General features: G+C 39.1%; 1 protein-coding gene across 4 annotated transcripts in view; it reads right to left on the reverse strand.

The window, feature by feature from the left end:
* CACNB2 (calcium voltage-gated channel auxiliary subunit beta 2) overlaps positions 1 to 23,154 on the reverse strand; it is a 237,209-nt gene that overhangs the window by 136,205 nt on the left and 77,850 nt on the right. The window contains exon 1 of one of the 4 annotated variants that reach the window (XM_021388977.1): positions 14,559 to 15,311. The exons of the other annotated variants lie outside the window; for them this stretch is intronic. Coding sequence (XP_021244652.1) covers positions 14,559 to 14,639 — 81 coding nt within the window. The 5' untranslated portion in view covers positions 14,640 to 15,311. Of the gene's footprint in view, positions 1 to 14,558; positions 15,312 to 23,154 lie in introns of those variants that run through there. 4 annotated transcript variants of the gene reach the window in all.

A 23,154-nucleotide genomic window follows, 5' to 3' on the forward strand; every position in this document is an offset into this window, starting at 1 on the left:
TAACATGTTTTGGCTAATCTAATTTACAGTTAAACTTTCAGTTACTTTTAGGAGCCTAGAATAAGTAGCTATGGCTGCCCTAAACTGAGTAAAGTGTTACTATTTTCAATTTTGTATAGCCAATTCTGTCTATTTAAATTGTATGTAAAAGTAATTTTTGCTGTAGTCTAAGTGACTGTGCTGTGGCAGTGGAAAGGTAGGTTCCCTGTCAGAGGGGATGATTTTCTTCAGATTTGATCAGCAATTAGAAGGCAGGATGGTAAGGAAAAAAATGACTTGTATGACCTTTGCCTTCCTGCACTATCAGGTATAGCCTATTTAAATACATTTAAATACTTCAGTTAAAGTAACCTCTTTAAATAGTGCAGCTTTTATTTAGACAGTAAGCTACTCAAGCCAGACAGATTTCCAACCTGCCTTCAGCATGATGTGCACATCAGTTATCACAGGATAACTGATAACAGGAAAACTAACGGGAGTTAGTTCTGCAATGTGGTATGATAATTTAAACATAAGAGTTATAATTAAACCAGAAAGGGAAAATCACTGAGTGTTAAGTCTTAAATATTTAGAATTAGAAGGAAATAAGTAAAAAAAAAAAAGTAATTCAAATAATAATGTTAGAAGAAATTAACCAAAAAATTTATTCTGTTGTTATCCCATGGAAAAAAATACAAAATTTGCGAACTTATCAGGTGTAGAGGTTAATCACCCTGACTCTGATTTTATCTTCTACTTTATTTACAACTTTTCCAGAATGACTTGGCTATTTTTTATTATATTTTGTACTTGTGAAAGCCAAAATCAGGACAGCTTTTGGATAGCAGTGTCTTTGAGTTCCTAAACTATGTACCTAGCTAGTTGCTTAGTAGGAAGGTAGCAGAAATAATGTCATCACCCTTATGCTAAAAAAAGTTTAACAGCATTTGGGATTAAGCAGAGAATGGCCCTGAGTGCAGCTTGCTGTCTCGCACCGGAAGGCAGAGAGTGCAGTGCAGGAAAGAGCCTTGAGGCATTACTGTAATCCATGGAGGTTAAAGTAGGAAAGTTAAAATTATTTAATGCATTTTAGGCCCATAGTACAGTAAATGACCTGTTGCTAGGAAGCAACATTGGCTAAAAATACAGCTCTTGTTAATATGTTGACTTGATGTCTAAAAAATGCCAGAAGCAGGTCTTGCTGAAGCTGTTTTTCACATGCTTCCTCAGGTTCAGCATCTCCAGCTCACATCCACAAACATCTGAAGCTCAAGAACTTCTGAACCTGGAGGTTATCTCTGGCCAGGATGAAGCATTCTGAAAAGATGACTGATCTTTACTAACATTTTGTCAGGAGTTCCTGCACTGGGGGAACTGAGGAAATAACTAAAAACCCTGAAAAATTATTGGATTTAAAGGTCTGACCTCTTTCTGACAGTGACCTGACCACCCATGGCATTCCCCTCTGACACGCAGAGCCCAGGCTAGGGGCTGGAGCATGCAGGCCGCAGTCCCACACCCCGCCCTGTACGCTGTGATACACTGCCAGCAATAACCGGCGTTTGCTCAGTTCTGTGAAAACAGAATCCAGGTTTTCTACCTGACAGCTATAAACAGATGAAACAATGCTTATTTATGCAAGTCAAAAATTAGAAATCTCAGAAACATGAAGCAGAATTTAGTGATTAACAGTTCAGGGAGGTTGAGCCCATTTAGTTAGAGATCACACTGGTTCCCTAATGACTCTGGACCAGTAACAAAGCATACCACAACACTGCTTGTAGGGGTTGAAAGTGCCACGAGAACCTTGAAGTGGGGAACCCAGTTCTTACAGGAGGCTCTGGACAATTTCTCAGTTTTACACTTCATGGAACAGATCCACTCAGTCACGCTTGAGAGGATTAGGAATGCACTGAAGGAAGTACAAAATAAATAGCCCCAGGCATGGAATTTCAAAGGCAGCACAAATTACTGTACATACAAACCCTGATCTCAAAATTTTACAACACCTGTTCATTCTGTTAAATCTTTACTGAGTGCGTTCTTCAAGTACACTTTGACACAAAACCCGAGCTTCTATTGGCTGTAAAGTGTCCCCAAATGTACAAGTAGAAACTGATAATGGCCTTAAAACAGCCCGTCAAAAACACATAACAATTATATTAAATTATGAGATAAAATTCCTATTAATAATTTCTGTTATGGCTGACTATTTTGTAATTCAGCTCTCTTTTTTTCTGGTTTCAGTCCACAGCCTTGTCTCCTTTCTACGTGGTTTTCCACCAGGAAGGAAGAGATGCTGTTTCTGACAGCAGAAGTTGAGTTCTATTTCTACATACTTTACTACTCTAATCCAAAGAGCAACCACTTAGCAGGCAGGGATGAGGAGGAATGATTCCAGGCTTAGGTGCACCTTTCCATTCACCCTTAAATAAACCCATAAATGGAATCAGTCACTGTCAGAGAGAGTGTGAGATTAGACCATGTTCATATTGTCATAACAGTTAAGCCATTATTCAAAATCACAGAATCATAGAATTAGCGAGGTTGGAAAAGACCTACAAGATCATCCAGTCCAACCAGCCACCTACCACCAATAACCCCACTAAACCATGTCTCTCAATGCTATATCTAAATGTTTCTTGAACACCTCCAGGGATGGTGACTCAATCACCTCCCTGGGCAGCCCATTCCAGTGCCTGACCACTTTTTCAGAAAAGTAGTACTTCCTAATGTCCAGCCTAAATCTCCCCTGGCGCAACTTGAGGCCATTCCCCCTCGTCCTGTCACTAGTTACAAGAGAGAAGAGGCCGACCCCCAGCTCACTACAACCTTCCTTCAGGTAGTTACAGAGAGCGATAAGGTCTCCCCTGAGCCTCCTCTTCTCCAGACTGAACAAACCCAGCTCCCTCAGCCGCTCCTCATAAGGCCTGTGCTCCAGACCCCTCCCCAGCTTTGTCGCCCTCCTCTGAACACGCTCCAGGGCCTCAATGTCTTTCTTGCGGTGAGGGGCCCAAAACTGGACACAGTACTTGAGGTGCAGCCTCACCAAGGCTGAGTATAGAGGGACAATTACTTCCCTACTCCTACTGGCAACACCATTTCTGATCCAAGCCAGGATGCCATTGGCCTTCTTGGCCACCTGGGCACACTGCTGGCTCATGCTTAGCCAAGTGTCAACCAACACCCCCAGGTCCATTTCCTCTATACAGTCTTCCTGCCCCAAGCCTGTAGCGTTGCCTAGGGTTGTTGCGGCCGAAGTGCAGGACCCAGCACTTGGTCTTGTTGAACCTCATCCCATTGGCTTTGGCCCAGAGATCCAGCCTGTCCAGATCTCTCTGTAGGGCCTTGCTACCCCCAGGCAGATTGACACTTCCTGCCAGCTTGGTGTCATCTGCAAACTTAATGAGGGTGCTCTCGATGCCCTCATCCAGGTCATCAATAAAGATACTGAAAAAATGTTTCCTATTCCCCTTGGTTTCATTTTCACCTAAAATTTTTAGTGAATAAATCAGCTACTAGAACTTCAGGAAGAGAATGTATTCTCTCTAGATCATCACGTAGCATTACAATTAACCAGTCTGGAGATGTTACTGGAGATCTTTTTCATTCCTTTTCCTTAAAAACACAATATTTACACCAGAGAGTTTACATCGTCACTAAGAGAACACCCATTCCCAGCGCCAATGCGTTCATGACTCATGATGTAACTTGCAGCAGGAGGAGTTCCTTGAAAACTGTATGCTACCAGGACAGAGGAGTTTCCATTAGTGTGGGAACGTACCACATTTCTCAGGGGATTCAAAGAATTTCCCTTAGCAACAGTAAGTCTACAGAGAAAGATACAAGACAGTAGTTAAAGAGCACTGGCTGCAAGTGAAAATTCACTATCATGAACTAGTCTAACACTGCTCAGCTCCCAAAACTGCAGAGGCGACTCCAGTAGTTTAGGCCAATTGGTTTTCGTATTTCAATTTAAAGGTAATGTGCACATTTGTATGATTTGTTTGAGTTACGAGCACAATTTCAGAGGAGGTGCTTTAAGAACACACCAGATAATTTATTCCTTAGAAAAGGTCATCAGTAAAAAGTATCTTACAATAATCTTTTTCAAATTTACCAATGCGTTAAAGAAAATTTACAGGAAAGTCTACAATTTAAAAGTCATCTCGCCCTCTCTTCCCATCTCTGATGCAGTCATGCATGCACACAGAAGCTGCATAACTGCAGCTCCAACCCTCTGGGTTTCTTTAAAAGAAGAAAATAATCTCATCATTAAGATTATTTCTAATTATGTATCAAAACATATTTCTTAATAAGCGCTCAAATGACGCACACAAATAGTCCAAATTAAAAGCCACATGCTTACCTGGATCTGATCACTTAGCATGCTGATTTCCCACTGGCAGCAAGACTCAGAGAGACACCACTGCCCAATTAACCCATTTGGAACCCTCCCTTGTGTCCTCTCTACTGCTCATGCACACAGCACTGTGGAGGTAACCCCATCAACAATGAGATACAAGGTCACAATAACTAGAGTGGCACTGTCAAACATACCAAAATCTGGACATTGGGGGAATAAAGGTAATTAGGGGAGGGCTGCCATGGAAATGATTGGACTAAACAGTTATATTCCTAGGCTATGGGGAACTAGCTTACTTCAGACAAATAAATCTCTTCCCTCATCATACCAGCTTCACTCCATGGATGCACAGGAGCTAAATACCATGTCCCATACAGAGCCTGGGGATCCCTCCCTGTTGCTGCACCTCCCCGGCACAGGGCTGCAACTCCAAGGGCTGGCACTGGATCATTGGATCTGCTGATCGGAAATAAAATTCCAGTTAGGTTTTGAAAGGTGGGGGGCATATGGGGGTTATGCCTATATAGAATGCCAGTCGAACAGTACAAAGAGGTGACTGACTGTAAATCTGATGGAGAAAAGCAGTCCCAGTAGCGCACATGCGCTGTGTAGGTGAAAAGATGCATTCCCATATGCCTGTTCTGATGATGGTGTAGAAGGAGATTGTGTGAAAAATGTTATTTTATTCATTAGAAATGTAGTACCATACACAGTACTTTCTTCACATAGTTACAGAGTGCATAGAGGTTAAATCAGAATAAATTTACTGACTTTGAATAATCATTCTGAGGTATTTTCTTATTAGGTAACAACACTAAACACATGACAGAGCTGATGGAATTCAAAACACTAACTGAGTGTATAGTTTCTTCAGAAGAAAGTTGGAAAGTAACCTAAGAGATTTTGTTCCACCTCTGTGTCATTTTGCCAGGAACCAAGGAGCACAGCCCTGTTCTGCCTTGTCCCTTTGCCTGCAGTTTTGTTGGCTGTGGCACTGGGAACAGATCAAAATTTCTGGCAATCCAACACTTTTCAACAAACTCTTCATTTTAAAGCTCACAAGAGAACTTAATTAAATTTACAGGTTTTTGAAAGTGACCTTGCAAGAGCCCAATTGTCAGCACTGAAATAGCTGGCAAATAACTCGTTTTGTATCTATTTACAATGAGAAAAAATTCTTCACCCAAGTCTGTGGGAGACTGAGAAATATTTTACCAATAAATAAATGAATAATAATACTACCTAAAACAGAGTAAGAATTTGACAGGAATCTTAAAATGTAAAGTAACTAAAACTAATTATGGACACATTACAATAATAATTCTTAATAGTTGAAAATGTATTGGAATTTAGAATTTTATATCATCTGTATAGGGGAATACAGTTTATCTGTTTTTATACAAATAGCTGATTTGCAAAGCTGCTTTAGCTAACAGAGTGATTATGGTTTTTTTTTCATGCTCTGGAAAAATCTTCTCCAAAAATTATTTTGAAAGGAAATTAATGACCATTCTCCAGTTATGTTTTGTCTCATTAGCTCTTATTCTCTATCAGTTGTTAATGACTCCAAAGAATATCACTATATATTCCAGCTCCGGTATAACATCCACTTAAGCACTCTGAGTAATTACACGTTCCCATTCTGCAAGTGTTCAGCCAAACACTGAAAAAATTAGTTGTTGAATCTGAGAGAAGCAAGTCACGGTACATGACCAGCTACCAAGTCAGCAAATTGGGACTTCAGGAGTTGAAGCCACAAGTCCTTAATAATGTAGGTTGTTCTTTGAGGATTCTCCTGCAAGTTCATCTTCAGCTGACATAGAATTAGTGCCTATTTCTCTGTTCCCTTTATGCTTCTGGGATTTCAAACTGTTTTTCCCGATTTCCATAGAAATTCACACACCTTTGGGGAAGAATTTTAGTTTTAAGGACAACTAAATGTCCCTTGCACAGTAACAGCCCTTGATAGCCAAAGAAAGAGTAAGTCAGGATTTCTGTTAATTTAACAATAGGAAATCATGTTAAGAAGTGCTCCAATGTAAAAAAAAATAATAATTTCTTGCATATTAGTGCAGTCAAAGAAACCAATATGGCTATACACCTTTTTTTCTTTTTTATTCTTGTTACAGCATCCTCTCTTCTTAGCTGTTCATTTTACATTCTTTAAATACATCTTTCTTAAAATGTTTACTACTCTTATTTCAAAAAGTAACATTCAATATTATTTTAAAATATTATTCATATTCACTATAACAGTCCTTAGTGCACCAGGCTTAGCGCACAAACCAAGACAGTAAAATCTGTGCTTACTGACCATGGATGAGTACAATTCAGACCTGAAGAGTAGTGGTTTGAAATGCTGAATGATTAAACACTGAGGTGTTTCTTTCAAAGAACCTTCTGACTATTATTTTCTAAAAATTCCAAAGATCACATATTACAATGACTATACAGTACTTTGAATTGCCTGTTGAAGTTTATGAAATTAAAGTTCCTTATTGAATTCTTACGCACTTAGCTATGAATATTTCAATATTCAAAAACCCTGTAACATAGCAGAGGCCTAAAGGAGAGTGATTTGCCCTGAAGAGTGGCCAAGGACATGCTGCAATGAGGAAACAGCATTAGGCATGGAAATAGGGCAAAAACTCAATGTGTTATAATGTATGTGTCTCCAGAATTAATGCCTTCTGTTTATTCCCATGAAAACTATAACAGACTCAAAAAGCACAAGAGCACTGATAGAGCAAATTCTCAGCTACAAAAAACTTATTTTCAACATAGTCATCAAGCGTGCAAGCCTTACTTGTAAAAATCTGCACCAGCAGAGGTGACCCACTGTCACTGTCACCACTGCTGAAACGCAACACCCATCACCTCACTGTGCTCACATCCACTGTTTGGTCTCCATAAATGTTCAGCAAGCATCAGCAAATGTCAATGGGTGCCATCGTTTCCACATGGAGGAACTGAATGGCACACTGTTTCTTCCTATGCACTCCCATGTCAGACACCATTTTGTCAGACTTCCCTTCTGATGCCATCTGTCACGTGGCAACATGTAATAGGGGAGTGGTGGGAAGGTTTAACCTCTACTGCTGTACCACCAACATCTGCCTCTGACATTGCAGGCCAACATAATAAAACAGGAGGCATTACTTTTGGAACATCTCTTGTAGAACTTAATCTATCACAGTAGCTAGATACAGACAATATGAAGGTAAGGAAATTAGGGAACAGAGAGAGCAGGAGATCAGACACAATGGTAACTCCTTTGGCCTCTGCATAGAAAGCAGGCTGATAGACCTCAAATAAGGTTTGGATTTTTGAATTGTTGAGCCCTAAAGATTTTATAGCTATATTTACTTCTCCAATATTTTTTTTTGTTTTCAGAACAAATTATTTTGAATTGCTAATGTGCTTTGAATCTCTCCTCTCATTTCTAAGATGCTTTCACTTGTGACTGAAAGCAGTTAGGAGTGACATAAAGGAAAAGAGAGAGATCTGCTGTGCCAGAGGGCACTGAGCAAATGGAGCACGTGCTTCCACACAGGTAACGTTTTGCACATTATTTGTACATCTGTTTTCTCTGTGTGACATTACTCTGGGCACCATTGCCCAGGTCTATCTGCTGTAGCAACCAGCTGATACATTCTGGGCTAAACAAGCAACAATACAGTATTCACTGTACTACAGAAGGCCTCTTACTGACTGGCCCTTAAGAGCCAACAAACACTTCCTAGTATCTGTGTAAGTGTATTACTCATGATCATTCAGAGAAGCTATGGTAACTGTTACTTTTTTTTTTAGTCATGGCACTTTTATCACAATTCCTTTTACCATAATAAATAATAAAAATGCATACTATCCTTGGCTTATTTGTCTGCATAGTACTTAATTCAGAGTGGGTCTAAACACTCAAAAAACTTTCCATATGGAAAGTCTTGTCTGTAGTTTTCTTCAAGAATAAACTATAACTTTAAAAGGGAATTTAGAAAGGCTTTCAATCAAACCATCAGCCCTCATGAATTCAGTATAAAATAGTTAACTGTTAGATATAAATACCTCTTACAAATGAATATAAACAGCAATAAATAAACAGATATAGAAAAACCAGAGAAAATATTTAGTAAATTTCCATGAAATTCTGACCAACTGTATCCAAAACTTTATCGTTGAAACATGGACATGTATGTTGAATATTTGTCATGACCTTTCTCACTGTATGCATGATTTTTGTATGGCATCACATATTATTTGAAAGGCAACATAGCTTGATGATATAAAACTAAGACGTTACAAAAACCACATTTAAGTAGGATTCCGGTTGAACTTTATCAACCATGACCAGAACTAAGATTTTAAAAAGGCACAAAGATGAATCCAAAAAGAAAACTTTACAGCCATAACATACAGGGATAGTCTAAGGCAACATCTCCATGTAATCTGTAATATTGATCAAACATGAAAGGGTTAAAACATCCCCATCCTCTTTAATATTTACAGTCTTCCTAATACTGCAGTGTGTTTGCAGCTCTGGCTACCCAGTAGCTGCTCTCTTCTCTCCCTATTTCCCTTGGCTACCATATTTTTAGGAATAATTCTCCTTTTAATGCACTGATGATTTGAGTGAAAAACTCATAAATGCTTATGCAGTAACATGTTTAAATTTGTCATGCATCAGTGGAAAAATAAACCATTTAAACTTTAAATGCTCTCAGCCCTCTTATGCCTCCAGAAATGCAAGATGTATCTGGCAATTTGTCATAAATTTAAGTAAGAGGCAGACCTCAGTCAGACTTATTCTTTACAATTCAAATACAGGGAAATCACATTGCAAATTTACATTGCAAGCTTCTCGGATTTAATAGTGGCAAAGAAAAGAAAAAGAAAAGTGACAACAGAAATAACTAACCCACTGGAATATACAGCATGCATTCCTCTAGGTAGATTTTAATGTCAAAGGCCAATACAAATACTACTGAGGAAAACAGGCATAATTTCCTTTTATCCACAGATGCCTCTTTGACTTCACTTTCATCTCAGACAACATTACCTTAAAAGACAGGCATGTATTTTTTCCTGTGCTCTTCTCCATCCCAGAATAAACTGAAGATCTCTAAAAATGTCTCTTAGTCAAGGCAGTTTAGAGCAACTCAGATTGATTCTGACTATGTCAACCGGTAATTTCTTCTGCCTTCTTATTAACCTCTGGTACTGAAAAACAAACCAACTTTTACATCTTATAAACAGAAAAATACATTCCTCTGCCTTTTCCCTCTAAATATGTGTGCTACAAGCAGTCTCCTATAGATTGGTATTAATCCATCCAGAATAACAGTACACCTTTTCATAGTGTGTGCTTCCCTCCATGCTTTTCTCTTCCATGTACTTCGAGATCCTCAAGCGGAAGGAACTCAGTTGAGTTTTAATCTTTAATCTTCTCTGTTAGGAGTAGAGAAAATATTCTGTATTTCAGAGTAAACCCATGCTCAGATAATTTTTCAATTATTTTCATATTTTTTTCCACTGTCTATTCTTCAAATGCCTTATTTAATTTCCTATTTTCAGCTTGACCCAAAATGCAGACATAAAAATAGATCTCTTATGTTAGTCACACCCCCTTCTTTGTATTTCCATATTTGTTTAATCCTTCCTTTCTAATACTATCACATCTCTTAACATTCAGAGCTCCAGTTTATCTTTCTCTATATCTCCATTTTCTCCATTACGATTTTATCTTCTCCTTTTTTTCTTTGACAACTTAATCCTGATTTTTTTGAAGATACTCAGTATTTCAAGAGGTTCCAAATCAATATATATAACTGAATTCGTATACTTTGCATTTTCCACAGAAGTCCCATCCTCTCTTGAAACTTTCTGAGTTGGAACAAACATATTTCATTATTTATAGCCTCTCTTATTTCATTCCTCACTTTCTGTAACATTGTAAAACTACATGCATCATCGTATAACTTCTTAAGTAACAAAGTGAGATAGAAGTATTACTCCCTTTTATTAGCTGAGGGAATTCATCAGGAACTGTAATTTAATTACATGAAAGTCAGTCTTCGTTCTGTGTAAATTCCACTCCTTTGAATTTCAGTGACTCTAAGTGTGTGACAATTAGTGTTAATAACTAAGAGGACAGAAACAATAGATACCTTGCAGTCAAGGTTTGTCTCTTAAATACCAACAATGACAACTCAACTGAAATATTAAGAAAAGCAGAAACATACTGTGTGTGCACTCTCCAGCATCCTAAAAGTAATGCAGCAAATTTCCTACCTATCCTAACCTGCCTTTCAAGGAAGATGAGTTACTCTACTGAAGTGGCACACACTTCCTTTTTTGCAGTGGATACCACAATCTGCAATGACTTACAGAGAAGCATGACAGGGGGCCCCATGGCTTTCAGCTAAAGAGCTGGAATGTATTTTTGGGTTTGTGTGGCTCACTGACCTTTCTGCTCAGTAGGCTGGCCTGGCACTGAGTCAAGGCCTGCAGCCCTCCAGCAGGCCTTGGACAGCTCCAAAGGCAAAAGGACCTTTGGCTGGGGAGATCAAGGCTGGATCTGAACCCCCTAAAATCATGCTACCCTTTGAAATGAGATCAGCTACGAAATTAACCATCTTTCACAGAATACTGAAATATGTTTACTCTTTGTATTATACTAGTATAAAAGACTAGCCAACTATTTTAGAGGAAATATAAGAGACAAAATCTTTCATTAACAGATATAGAACATTATTTTGAAGATCCTATTGTACTTCAAAACTAAAAGTTCCTGTAAGCTCAGTTCTTCCCATCATCTGCTACTGAGGTCAAAAACATGATTAAAAAAAATCCACCATGTCCCATAACTGCATTTTTCCCAACACTGTAATTACTGACTTTTTCACTGACATAGCTGTTGTAGAGCTTATGGACAAGATTGCTAATATGGAGGCAAAATAACAAATAGAAAAATGCTTACATTGGCCAATAAAGATTAAATTCATGTCAATAAGAGTTAGTGCAACAAAATGATCACATCAGAGATAATTAAATGGATGTATTTTACAAATGAAATTTTTAAAAAAAAAAAGGCATTAGTTGACAATTTTACAGTCATCTTGTTCAGGTAGCCTCAGTTCTTCCTAGTAACTTTCAAAAGCATTCACATGTGGCAGTTCTGTATAAAATTCAAAGTAGAAGCCACCACATCTCCTCCACAGCCATTTAAAGAACTTTAAAGAAAGTTCCATAGCATATGCAGCCGTGACCAAAGCTCAAGACCATGTGCATGAAAGCCAGATTGTAATTCACACATCTAGAAACACCGCATCCTTACTGAAATCATAAAGATCTATCACATGATATTTGAAAGGCTTCTGAGGTAGACACAAACCACTGAGATACCAGTTCCTCAGCTCTTGAAAGCCGTGGGACGTTTATTTCTCAGTCTTGTGACTTCTGAGGCAATGGTCATACATCAGCCACGGGTCTGTCAGACCCGCAGGGGCTAAATTTTGCCAAAGGCCCCAGAAACCTCCTACTTTTTTTTTTTTTTTTTTAAAGTGAATGACACACAGGTAGGCAATCTGAAGCTCTAAATGGAAAAACATATTTTGTGCAGGTAGCAGATATTTGTACAACTGTACAATGATATACAAGTACAACATGGTCTCTGTCCTTAAAAACTTATATTCTGAAGACATGGAGCTCAGATGTCAACTATAATTGTAGAATAACATAAATTTTGCAGACACCCTGATTTAGAAAAGCCCTTGACTGCAAGCCCAAGTTTTAAGCAGGTGGGAAATATTTTGAAATTTCTGCAGATGTTGAAATGCTTTGCTGGACTATAGCCAAAACTTTTTTTGCACTTTTGATTCAGTGTTGAGCCTTTACATTTCCACTGAATAGGCACAAAAATCAAGATGAAATCACCGAACAGGTAAAACTTCTAGAGTCTAGTTCCAGCTTTTCAAGAAGTTAATCCAGAGTTTTTGGGTTTTAAACCAAAAGATACTTTGACCAAAATCTGATTCTGTAAGGTACCTTTGTGCCTCACTGCAGGACAGCTCAAGTTTTCAATAAATCAGAGCACTGGAAAAATAATCATCATTATGTTCTGAAAAAAATCTCATTAATTGTTTTAAATATCCTCATTGTAACAGCTACAGTGAACTTAGTCTAACTTTTAAGAGTCATCACAGAACTATCTTTATGCTTACTAAAGAAATTATACCTTCCATTTCTTAGCAATGCATAAGTTTCTGCCTTTCCATAGATAGATGGCTGAATTTAAAACAACAACCAAAACAAAAGGAACTGTGCAGACAGAAAGAGGTAAATGCAAGAGTTATGTAAAATATTTTCATCTTTTTATAAAACTCCAAATTTCTTTTTTTTTTTTTTTTTTTTTTTTTTTGCTATCTGCATCTCAAGCAAATATCCACTCAGAAACACAAATTATTACTAGAATATGCTTCACTCAAGCCAGAAATCCTCAAAAAATAACTTTTGCAGTTTTATTTCTTTATTTCTGAAGGGGAAAAATGTTACATAAAGTAGAAGTAATCCCCAAATCTACAGTGGCTTTCATGCTAAATATATTTCTTTAAATAGCTTTCAGTTCCAGTAATGTAAGTCATTCCAGTCATTTTTACACTATATTTTTCAAATCACTTTATCAGTTTATAGCTCAATTTTACAATGCATGCCTACAGTTTCAGTGAAACAACCGAAGGTCATTAATGTTTACAGGAAAGGGATATCTCATCATAGATACTCTATCAGTCGTTCAACTGAACTTAATTCCAAAATGTACTACTTTAATGATACCATGCATTTATTTCCTTTTGTATGCAAATCAGTAATTAAAGCATTGAGGGGGAAGAGTTCTTATTTATTATATTCCATGTGATTACTCCACCAAGCAAAACTCCTGGTAAGACTGAGTACCTTGGCAACCTCAAACACAGCCAATAGACACAGGTATTTCAAACACCTAAACCTGGTGATAACAACAGCTGCAAAGCCAGGAGTTCTCTCCCTCTGGAGGACTGCATCTATTAGAGATCTACGTCCCAGTAGCTAAGTTGTGGAAATGAAACACCTATCACCTATTTATAAATACATCTGTAGCCTGCTTCGTGGGGGCTCCCAAATTTCCAGGTTGTCTGAGGCTTAACACATTATCATAGAATTTAATTACTGAGCAGTCTCAGGGAAAGGAAGGTATCTGTAACACTGTACCTGGCAGTTATGTCCTTTTACTTCTGAATAACCCCTACACTCCAGACACAGTCACATACTCAACACTGCTGAAGAAAGATGGGAGGCTTGGGAGCCCACTGGAGAAGCCTTAAAGCCAACTAGCGAGCAGCTGTCAGTGTGCCGGGTTTCTGCGTGGGGCTGCAGTCTGGCGTTCTGCTGGTCGGGTGCCCCAGCAGCTTACATAATCGCATGCAACGGGGGTTAGGGAAGGTCGCTGTTACTTAGTCTGGAATTATATTTCATTACTTTATTCCCCAGCAGGGAATTCTGGTATCTGACACAGAAATAATGCATAAGGACAAAATAGCAATGTATTTTCATAGTAAAAATGAAGAAAATCAATGAAAAATGCACTAAATGCAGTCTCTCCTTTATGCCATGGTGTACTAAAACTTACTACAACACATGGATCATCTGGAAACAACTCCTAGGACTTCAGCAATAGTGTTTCAAGATCTGTATCAATATTACATATGAGAATGTCTACAGCCGCAGACCACAGAAATAAACAAAAACAGAAAATGAAACACAACTAAAGCCAGTGATTCTCCTTCCCAAAACCTTTAAAACTTACTCTTAAGCCTTTATATTGTATCCTGAAAGACACACCAATCTTGCAATTGGTTAAAAATTAGCACAAACCCTTTGCTAGCTCAGATCAAAATTAAGTATCCAAAGCAAGTTGTAAGTCTACCAATCTTAAATTTACCAAATAAAGTTCCTTCAAAATATCATTGTTCCAATTTATGTTTTTATTACTCTTAATTCTTAGAAAATACTGAAATAATTGTGATATTAAATCACCTATCATTATTTAATCTACCGTACACCTCAGTCTACACAAGTTTATACTCAGAGAGAGAGGGATTGAGAGAGAAGCATATTTTTCTACAAGCATATATAAAGTTACATACATTTGGAGAAACTTTGCTCATCCCTCTGTACTTACCCAGGACACATTTTTTGCCTTGGGTGTTTTTAGCATGGCAACATGCAAGGCTGAGATGACCAGGAGCAGCCCCACCAGCATGGACAGCAGGATGGAGGGCGAGTCCCAGCGCCTCTGTCCCCCCGCGTGTGCAGTCCCTGTGCCCAGCTGGCACAGGCACACTGAGCATGTGGTCAGGTAACGAGAAAAAAAGTCATTTTTTCTTCCAGATGTACAATCCAGTCAAACAGAAGCAAATCTTCGCAGAATATCCGTCTTCAGCAGAAGCTGGCTATATTTCTGTATATCCATGAAATCCAAAGTTGGCTCTCCTTGTGGAAAAAGTTAAAACCGAAATTCGAAAGGACGCAGTCTCGCAGCCACCTCCCCCTCGCAGTGCCGGCTGCTCACCGAGATTCCCAAAAGCCCCAGGGCTGGTGCCTGGAGGAGAACTAGGCCCACAGTTGGGAGCCACGCGTGTTCAGAGGGCACCGAAGAGCCCACTGGAGCCACTGGACTGCTGTTTGCCTGGGTGCCTCACAACACCAGGATGCCACGAGCTTCTGAGCAGCAGCCTGAGGTGGGATCTGTGTCACGCCGTACACTGCGGGCAGCGCAGGCTGTGGTGCAGGATGGGGGCTGCCCCACGCAGGCACCTGTTGTCCCCAGACCTCGGCCCAGTGCCACAGCCAGCCTGGTGTCCCAGGAGCCCGCGCACAGCAGAAAATCACCCTCCTTGCTCCTTCTCTTTGTTCCTCTGCCCTTCTGTCCCTTTACTTTTACCTCCTGTCAATCTAGATTACCAGAGCGGATCGAGGCTAAATTTTGCAGCTATCAGTAGTGATTAGAGTGAGTTGATTGAAATCGGATTATACAGGAGGACCTCTGCCTTCTCACTTGGCGCGGGCCAGCACCATTTGCAAAATGCTTATGCTTCACCGCACAGGATCAGAGCATTTGGAGCAGTCCAATCTAAGATAAATGGTGCAGCAAAAACAAGGCAGACTGCGTCATATTTACAGAGGGGAAAAAAAAAGAGAAAAAGGAGAAAAGGGACTCAGCTTTAATAGCTGCATGAATTTATGGGGGTATGTTGCAAACCTTTTCCAGATGGCTGAGTTCACTGGGGTCTCACTGATTCAGCGGGCAGAGCTGGAGAGCAGCATTAGGTACATGAAGTGCTGTGTACGTGGGTGCTGCTGCTCAAATGGGGATCCCATGCAAGAGCAGCTGCGTGGTGTCTGAGCACCAGGCTGTGAGAGGCACCATCCCTTCCTGGGACAGAGTCTGCCAAACCTCACTACTGGTATCTGCAACTCACACACATTACAATTCAAATGTGCTCTTCCCATATACATCCTAACTACATGAGAAAGTGACGTGCCTGAGCTAGATTTAAATATAAGTATCCAATTATTTAAATGAATACAAGCCACAAAAGGTAGCTTATATTATAAAGTTATGGTCTTACTGTGGTAGGAAATCTTGAGAAGAATAAAAAAATACTTTATGAAAGGAAATTTGTGGAACAGGATGAGTAAGGGGATGAGATGATGAAAGAAGAAAAAGTATTAAGTTTGTCTGACACCAGGAATGTCACACATAGATGCAGTCTGCAATCTAACATACCATTTTTCTAGGATTTCTTGATTAATAACTTAATATTATTATTCATTCATGATACAGACCTAGATTATGCTCCAAGCATCATCTGTCAGTTTGTACTCATCATTTAATGCACTCATACAAATGCGATGAGTCCGTGATTCCACAAATTTAATTTGTGAGTGGTCTATTAATTGTTTGGGGCCATTCAAGTATTATTAAGGTCTTTCAAAGATGACAGCATAAACCTTTTCTTCTGTTAAAAGAAGCCTAAAAACTGCTTACACGGACTGGGGCAGACGGAAAACCAAACATATTTTCCAGTTAATCATCAGATTTCAAAATAATTATGGTCTTCCACAGATTTGCTGCTCACACTGAAGGTAACTAGAACAAGTATGGTACATTCTGGTTTGCATATGTTAGAATGAAGGCTTGTATGCACACTTTTTTTAATAGATCCCTCCTTTTTTAATAAATCCATCCACACACCTGGTGCTAAAATGTTATCCACCACTTTGCTCACCAGCAGCTTTAACCAGAGGAATCAAGGAAACCAGCAGCTGGTAGACTTTAAAAGCTCAGGAGGCAGAACCACCTATCTAAAATGCTATGAATTATTGGGCAGTTTAACAGTTTTTTTTTTTTTTTTAAGAGGAACTTAATTTTTCTACTGTAGGTGTCCAAGTGTAATCTAACAGGAAGAAATTCTACTATAGCTAAGGAAACTGAAATTCAGTTATCGCCCTGAGCACATCCTCTCTATCTCCTGCCCTACCCCCCCCCCCCCCCAAAAAAAAGAACATTGCAAAGAATGCAGCTACTGAATGTTGACTATATTTGGAAAAATGTTTCTAGCCTTTCAAAGATGACAAGATATAGAAAACCTTAAAACCTTGGATCTTACAGAAAAGTTTTCTGAAACACTATACTACACGGTGTTGGCTGTCTTACATCATGACAGATTGTATAAATCATGGGAAAACACACATTCCAGGAAAGATGATATTTGAAAACTGCAGATTGAACTTGCTTTCTTCAGTGAACTGCAAAGTTGGACGGATAGCTTTAAATTCATAGAATCATGCTCTAATACTGCTCAGTTATCCTTTAAACAAGTAGATCGTTTGTGAAATGTATGCATTTTGAAAGTTTCAGTCAAAACTATACAGATAATCTTACAGCAAGTTAATATACATCCTTCTTGCTACTAATTGCATAACTTCTTACTATTAATTGCAGAATCCAAGTAGACAGAAAAGTTAGAAGACACTTGTGCAGGTATATGCATACCTGTATATATTTTGCTGAAATACACAATACTTCCTCTGGGATACAGATTATCCAAAATCTTATAACTGCTCTCTCGTGTGGCATACAAAATAATTTTATGTGGTCTTAGAAGAACTCTGGCATTGATTTTCACTAGTGAGGTACTTTCTTTTTGGATTCGTCTTCAAATGAACTACATATCAACCTTCTATTATCCCCTTTGCTGTTAATGCTGACCACAGAATCACTTGCAAGCAGACCATGAACCAATCCATCATGATATACAAGGTTAACAGATGCACAACGACAAACAGACGCTCAGGATTTATGCACTTCCCTGCGATGACTTTCCCCTGTCTGGACAAGCTGTTGCATCACCAGAAGGATCTTTCAAATATCTGACATGTCAGAGCTGGCTGAAACCAGTCAGAGGAAATACTTCACATCCACCCCTAACCACATAAGTGGTCCATGCTGTTATTTTATCTCTCCATCCAGAAAAGATATATGTCTTGAGAAAGAAACCATACATATTAAAAACTAATACTGAAAGGCAGAAAAAATCCTCTGGACTTTTCACAATGTAATTAAGATAGCCAAATAAAGGCCTGTCCCTTGAAACAAAGAAAAAAGATAAAAACAGCATTAGCCACAGACTACAACGCACAAGCAATAGTTTTCTAAGCATAAGATGGCATAAATCAAAGCCTGTGAGGTAAAATTGTCTAGAAACAATAAAGAAGAAACTGATCTTGAATACATCGGCACTGCTCCCTGCTTGGGGGTGCCTCCCACCCACCAGTGACACCTCGTTATGGGTTCCTTCTCAGGCCATGCTTCTGTGTCTGACAGAGGCATGCGCTGAAGTGCAGGATGATTTTATTTCAATATCAGTGAGGTCCATTGTATTTTTACCCATTCATTTCTGTTGAAACACTTATAATCTATTACGTGCTCTTCACCAAAGACAAAAGAGTACAGATCTTATGAACAACCGTGTGCTCTGGACATTTGCATTTTCTCTCAACAACACTGGTATAGATTTCTAGTAAAATATAAATTCCTTGTGTGAGATGAATACATCGTTTCATCTCATACGTAGTTTTATTAGCAGTAGGAAAACACCCCTGACATTCCTTTTAATAGTGACAGCATCTCTTACATACAGTATTTACGGTATGCATGCATACTTCTTCATACATTTGTAATACAAGACAATACAATCTCCATAAACTCTGATGTCAATGTATTATTTCCTTTTGTGTGACTTTTAACTGTAAAATGAAAAAATACATTGAAGGAATAAAATAAAAAAAAATTAAAAAATGCACAAAAGTTATTTGCTGGAAGAAATAAAACAGATGAAAATGATAGAAAATAAATGGAAAGGAGATATTTTCAGTACCGATCTACAGCAAGTTAGTTTTTAATATGTGATAAATAACTTCAGAAGCTAATTTGCTTTCCACTGGTTGAAAATCAAGCCAATGCATTAAAATAGTCAACATTTGTTTCATTATTATTTCCAGTTATTCTGCATAATCCCAGCATTCTCAATGGAGTGAACCTAATAGGTTGATGTAAGCAGGAGGAACCTGAAGAATCCTTAAACAGGCTTGATCCTGAGGTTTTGTGGCCTTTGCTGAATCCCCACTACAGCCAAACCATGTTTGATAGAGGACCAGGCTGAGACAAGTCTGTCGTCAGCTGGTTCCTGGGAAGAGTGTGCCCTGAAGCACACAAATGCCATTTTAGCCTGGGGAAGGGAAGGGCACAAGACAGTATACATGAGACAAAAGTAATATTAACATAAATAAGGTCACATCATAACATAAATGAGGCTGGCACAAGCCATGGATCAGGCTCTTGTCCTGGTCACACAGCACCAGAGCAATATCATCCTCAGGAAGAATCCTCTGTGAAGCTCTGCTTAATTTTTGAATGATTTGCGCTGAAATGAAACTGGATGATGGCCTCCAGAAAGCATCTAGAGGGCCAAATTGTTATAGCAAGACTGGGAAAATAAAAGTGGATGTACATCCCTATAGCCCTGTGGTAACTTTCCACAGTGAAACACTTAAAAGTGCAAGAAAGATTCTCAGTCAGATATTGAGCAGTTATTAGAAGCAGTTCTGTTCCAAATGCATCATGTCTAGACATACTAAAGAAAAAAAAATATTTCATAGAGAAATTGATGCTTTTATTCCATTCCAAAAGTCAAAGGATATAAATACAGCTTTTACACAAAGCTGTCCTGTCACCAGTATAACAGATTAAACAACTAATTAGGCCTGACCTTATTTACTCTGCTATTAAACAAACTTCATCTCATACAAACTGGAAAACATCTGGCATTTGAGTTTTCCCCTCCTTAATATGAACTCGGTGCACAAAATTTTAGAGCCGCAGCTGCTGATGGCTTGTCAGACAAGTGCTCAAGTGAAATGAACTACATTTATTCCAAAACAGAAGGCTTCAGAAATACTGAACTTTATGTAAAGCAGCTAATTTAATGCCATATGATTGCATTACAAATTCCTACTTGAAAAATAAATAAGTTTACCAGCATAAAGGTTGAAAAATTAGATGCTAACATGACTGGAAAGTCCAGAAATTAGCCCTGTTGTAGTACATGTGGTGGAATCTTTAATTACAGCTTTTTTGGCTGAGGACTTAAGCTCATGGCAGAAAACAGAAGGTCCTCACCTGATAAACTCTGCTGAATGTTAAACCCAGAATGACAGACATATTCCACATGAGTTCATTATCAATCCTTCCTCTCTCTGCCTGACAATCACTCACTATGCTTCTGCTTCAGCATCAAAGGGAGCTGTAGCTTCCTATCAAGAAGACTGCATCATTTTTTCTAAGTATCAGCCATTCAGATATGAATATAGCTCTTACATAAGGAAAAACAGAATGTGGTTCTTGGTCTTTAAATACGGTATCACAGGATGGGAATAGTTCTAAGACATTTCAGCATTCCATTAACTGATTTCCTAAACCAAATACTTTAATGCAGAAGTTGTTTCTTTTTATTTGCTTTATTTATGGGATTTAGTTAAAAAAAAAAAAAAAAACAGGAGAAAAAAAATAAACAAGCCAAAACAAACAAACAAAAAAAACCCAATCCAATCATACGAATGCATGGAATGATTTTGATTGAAACAAGCTTCATAGGTCCAACTTAACTGCCTACACTGTAGAGCTGTCTGGAACAGGTGCCCATTGCCAAAAGACATTTCAGTTTGGCTCCTCAAACCTAGCAGGCACTAGAAATGACATCTGCTCTGCAGATGCAAAACAGAAATAACAACATAACCTCGCAAAGAAATGTTAATTTGCTCATGAAAGTTTGTGAAGCAACTAGATGAACATTATAAAAGACAGCAATGCTTAGTGAAAATCATTAAAGAACAGCTTTCACAGGTATAACACAGAAACCCATGCCATAGACTGACAAATACTACAAGTTATATTTTACATAGGCCTCAAACACACAAGGTAATGGTCTTCTGCTTTCTTATAACAGAACAACACTGATGCTGGTCTCCGTTCCTGCTGCTGTTCCCAGCAGCTCTAGGCACTGGTGACCATCCATCTCCTCCTGCATCAAGTGGCCTATGACTGCATGGCTCAGCTCCCTGCCTCCCAGCTGCTCTCCTTCAGATCCTTAGAAAGCTTCCATACCATGCAATTTCAGAGCCAATGTGCATGGGAAGACACGAGGAGTTGGGTAGGGAGGTGATAAGGCTGCCAGCATGCTGGTACAGCCCACAAGGCAGAGAAGAAAATGGGGTGGGTTTCCAAAAAGAATCACAGAATGGCCTGGGTTGAAAAGGACCTCAAAGATCATCTAGTTTCAACCCCCCTGCCTTGGACAGGGTTGCCAGCCACTAGACCAAGCCACCTGTAGCCTGGCCTTGAATGCCTCCAAGGATGGGGCATCCACAACCTCTCTGAGCAACCTGTTCCAGTATGTCACCACCCTCTGAGTAAAGAACTTCCTCCTAATATCTGACCTAAATCTCCCCTATCTTAGTTTAAAACCATTCCCCCTTGTCCTGTCACTATCAACCCATGTAAACAGTCATTCCCTCTCCTGTTTATATGCTCCCTTCAAGTACTGGAAGGCCACAATGAGGTCTCCCCCGAGCCTTCACTTCTCCAAGCTAAACAAGTCCAGTTCCCTCAACCTTTCCTCACAGGAGAGGTGCTCCAGCCCTCTGATCATCTTAGTGGATCTCTTCTGGGCCTGTTCCGAGGGCTCCACATCTTTCTTGTGCTGGGGGCCCCAATCCTGGATGCAGTACTCCAGATGGGGCCTCACAAGAGCCAAGTAGAGGGGGGACAATCACCTCCCTCTCCCTGCTGGCCACTCCTCTTTTAATGCAGCCCAGAACATAGTTGACCTTCCGGGCTGCCAGCGCACACTGCTGGCTCATATCCAGCTTCACGTCCACCAGGACCCCCAAGTCCTTCTCTGCAGGGCTACTCTCAAGGAGTTCTTCCCCCAGTCTGTATAAATACCTGGCATTGCCCTGGCCCAAGTGCAGCACCTTGCACTTGGCCTTGTTGAACCTCATTAGGTTCTCATGGGCCCACTTCTCCAGCCTGTCCAGGTCCCTCTGGATGGCTTCCCTTCCCCCTGCTGTATCAACTGCACTGATCAGCTTGGTGTCGTATGCAAAACTGCTGAGGGTGCACTCGATATGTATATATATATAAAATATATAAATATAAATATATAAATAGCCAGAATTGCCCTAAGTAAAAAACTATGAAATCAAGCAAAATGCTGACAACTCAAAATTTGTTTTAAAAATAACTATTCTGCAGTTATCATAAAGATATTACAATCATTTGCATGTTTAAAATATATTATCTGAGATATTGCAGTTGACTTGGGGATTGTACTTCTCTGAAGAGGATGAAATTCTGTGGATGCTAATAACACACAGCATCTGCTTCCAGGGGCTGGTTTTTAAGTTATGTCAGACCTCAACAAACTTCTTTCCATGTCTGTATTACTTAGCAGTACAAAGAACAGATATAAAGGTTTCATAACAATGCAGAAGAGTGTAAAAAGGAGGTTCAAAAGAGGTCACTGAAAAGTTCACATTGGATATTTATAAGTAGAAAAATAATGATGTGCTCACAGCAAAGGAAAACTCAAACAGTATGTAAATGTAATATTTCAGTGGTATTTTGAGATATTGCATATAATTAACAATGGAAGAACTGAAAAGGAGAATAACTAACCCTGTTTAAAAGCATGTTTGTAATTAAAGACAATAAGAGGCTCCAAAGAAGGCAGAATTGAGGTTAAAAAAAAAAAAAAAAGGAAGAAAAATCTTAATTAAATAAAGTTGTTTGTCCAGGTAATATTTATGTATTACATACATATATTATACTCCTGGGCTGCCAAACACAATCCAATATAATCAAAAGTATTGTACTGGAAAAAGGCCACAAATTGTATCATCTGTCATGCACAGAAATAAATGTTCTGCTAGCAGAGCTGGCTCAGGAGCATGTCTCAGTGTGATAGATGAAAATAATCAGGACCAGCACGTGGCAGAGCAATGTTCAGCAATTTCTCTGTCCTGCTAACAGGACTGCTGGGTGGTGAGTGGTTTGAGTGAGACCTGCTAAGCTGAGAGGGACCGCCAACCTCTGGAAAGTGGAAATCTAAATATGTGAAGAAAAAAACAGAGAGATTCTTGTAAGAGCCATAATT

The sequence above is a fragment of the Numida meleagris genome, chromosome 2 (genome assembly GCF_002078875.1).
Source record: "Numida meleagris isolate 19003 breed g44 Domestic line chromosome 2, NumMel1.0, whole genome shotgun sequence".
Taxonomy (NCBI): domain Eukaryota; kingdom Metazoa; phylum Chordata; class Aves; order Galliformes; family Numididae; genus Numida; species Numida meleagris.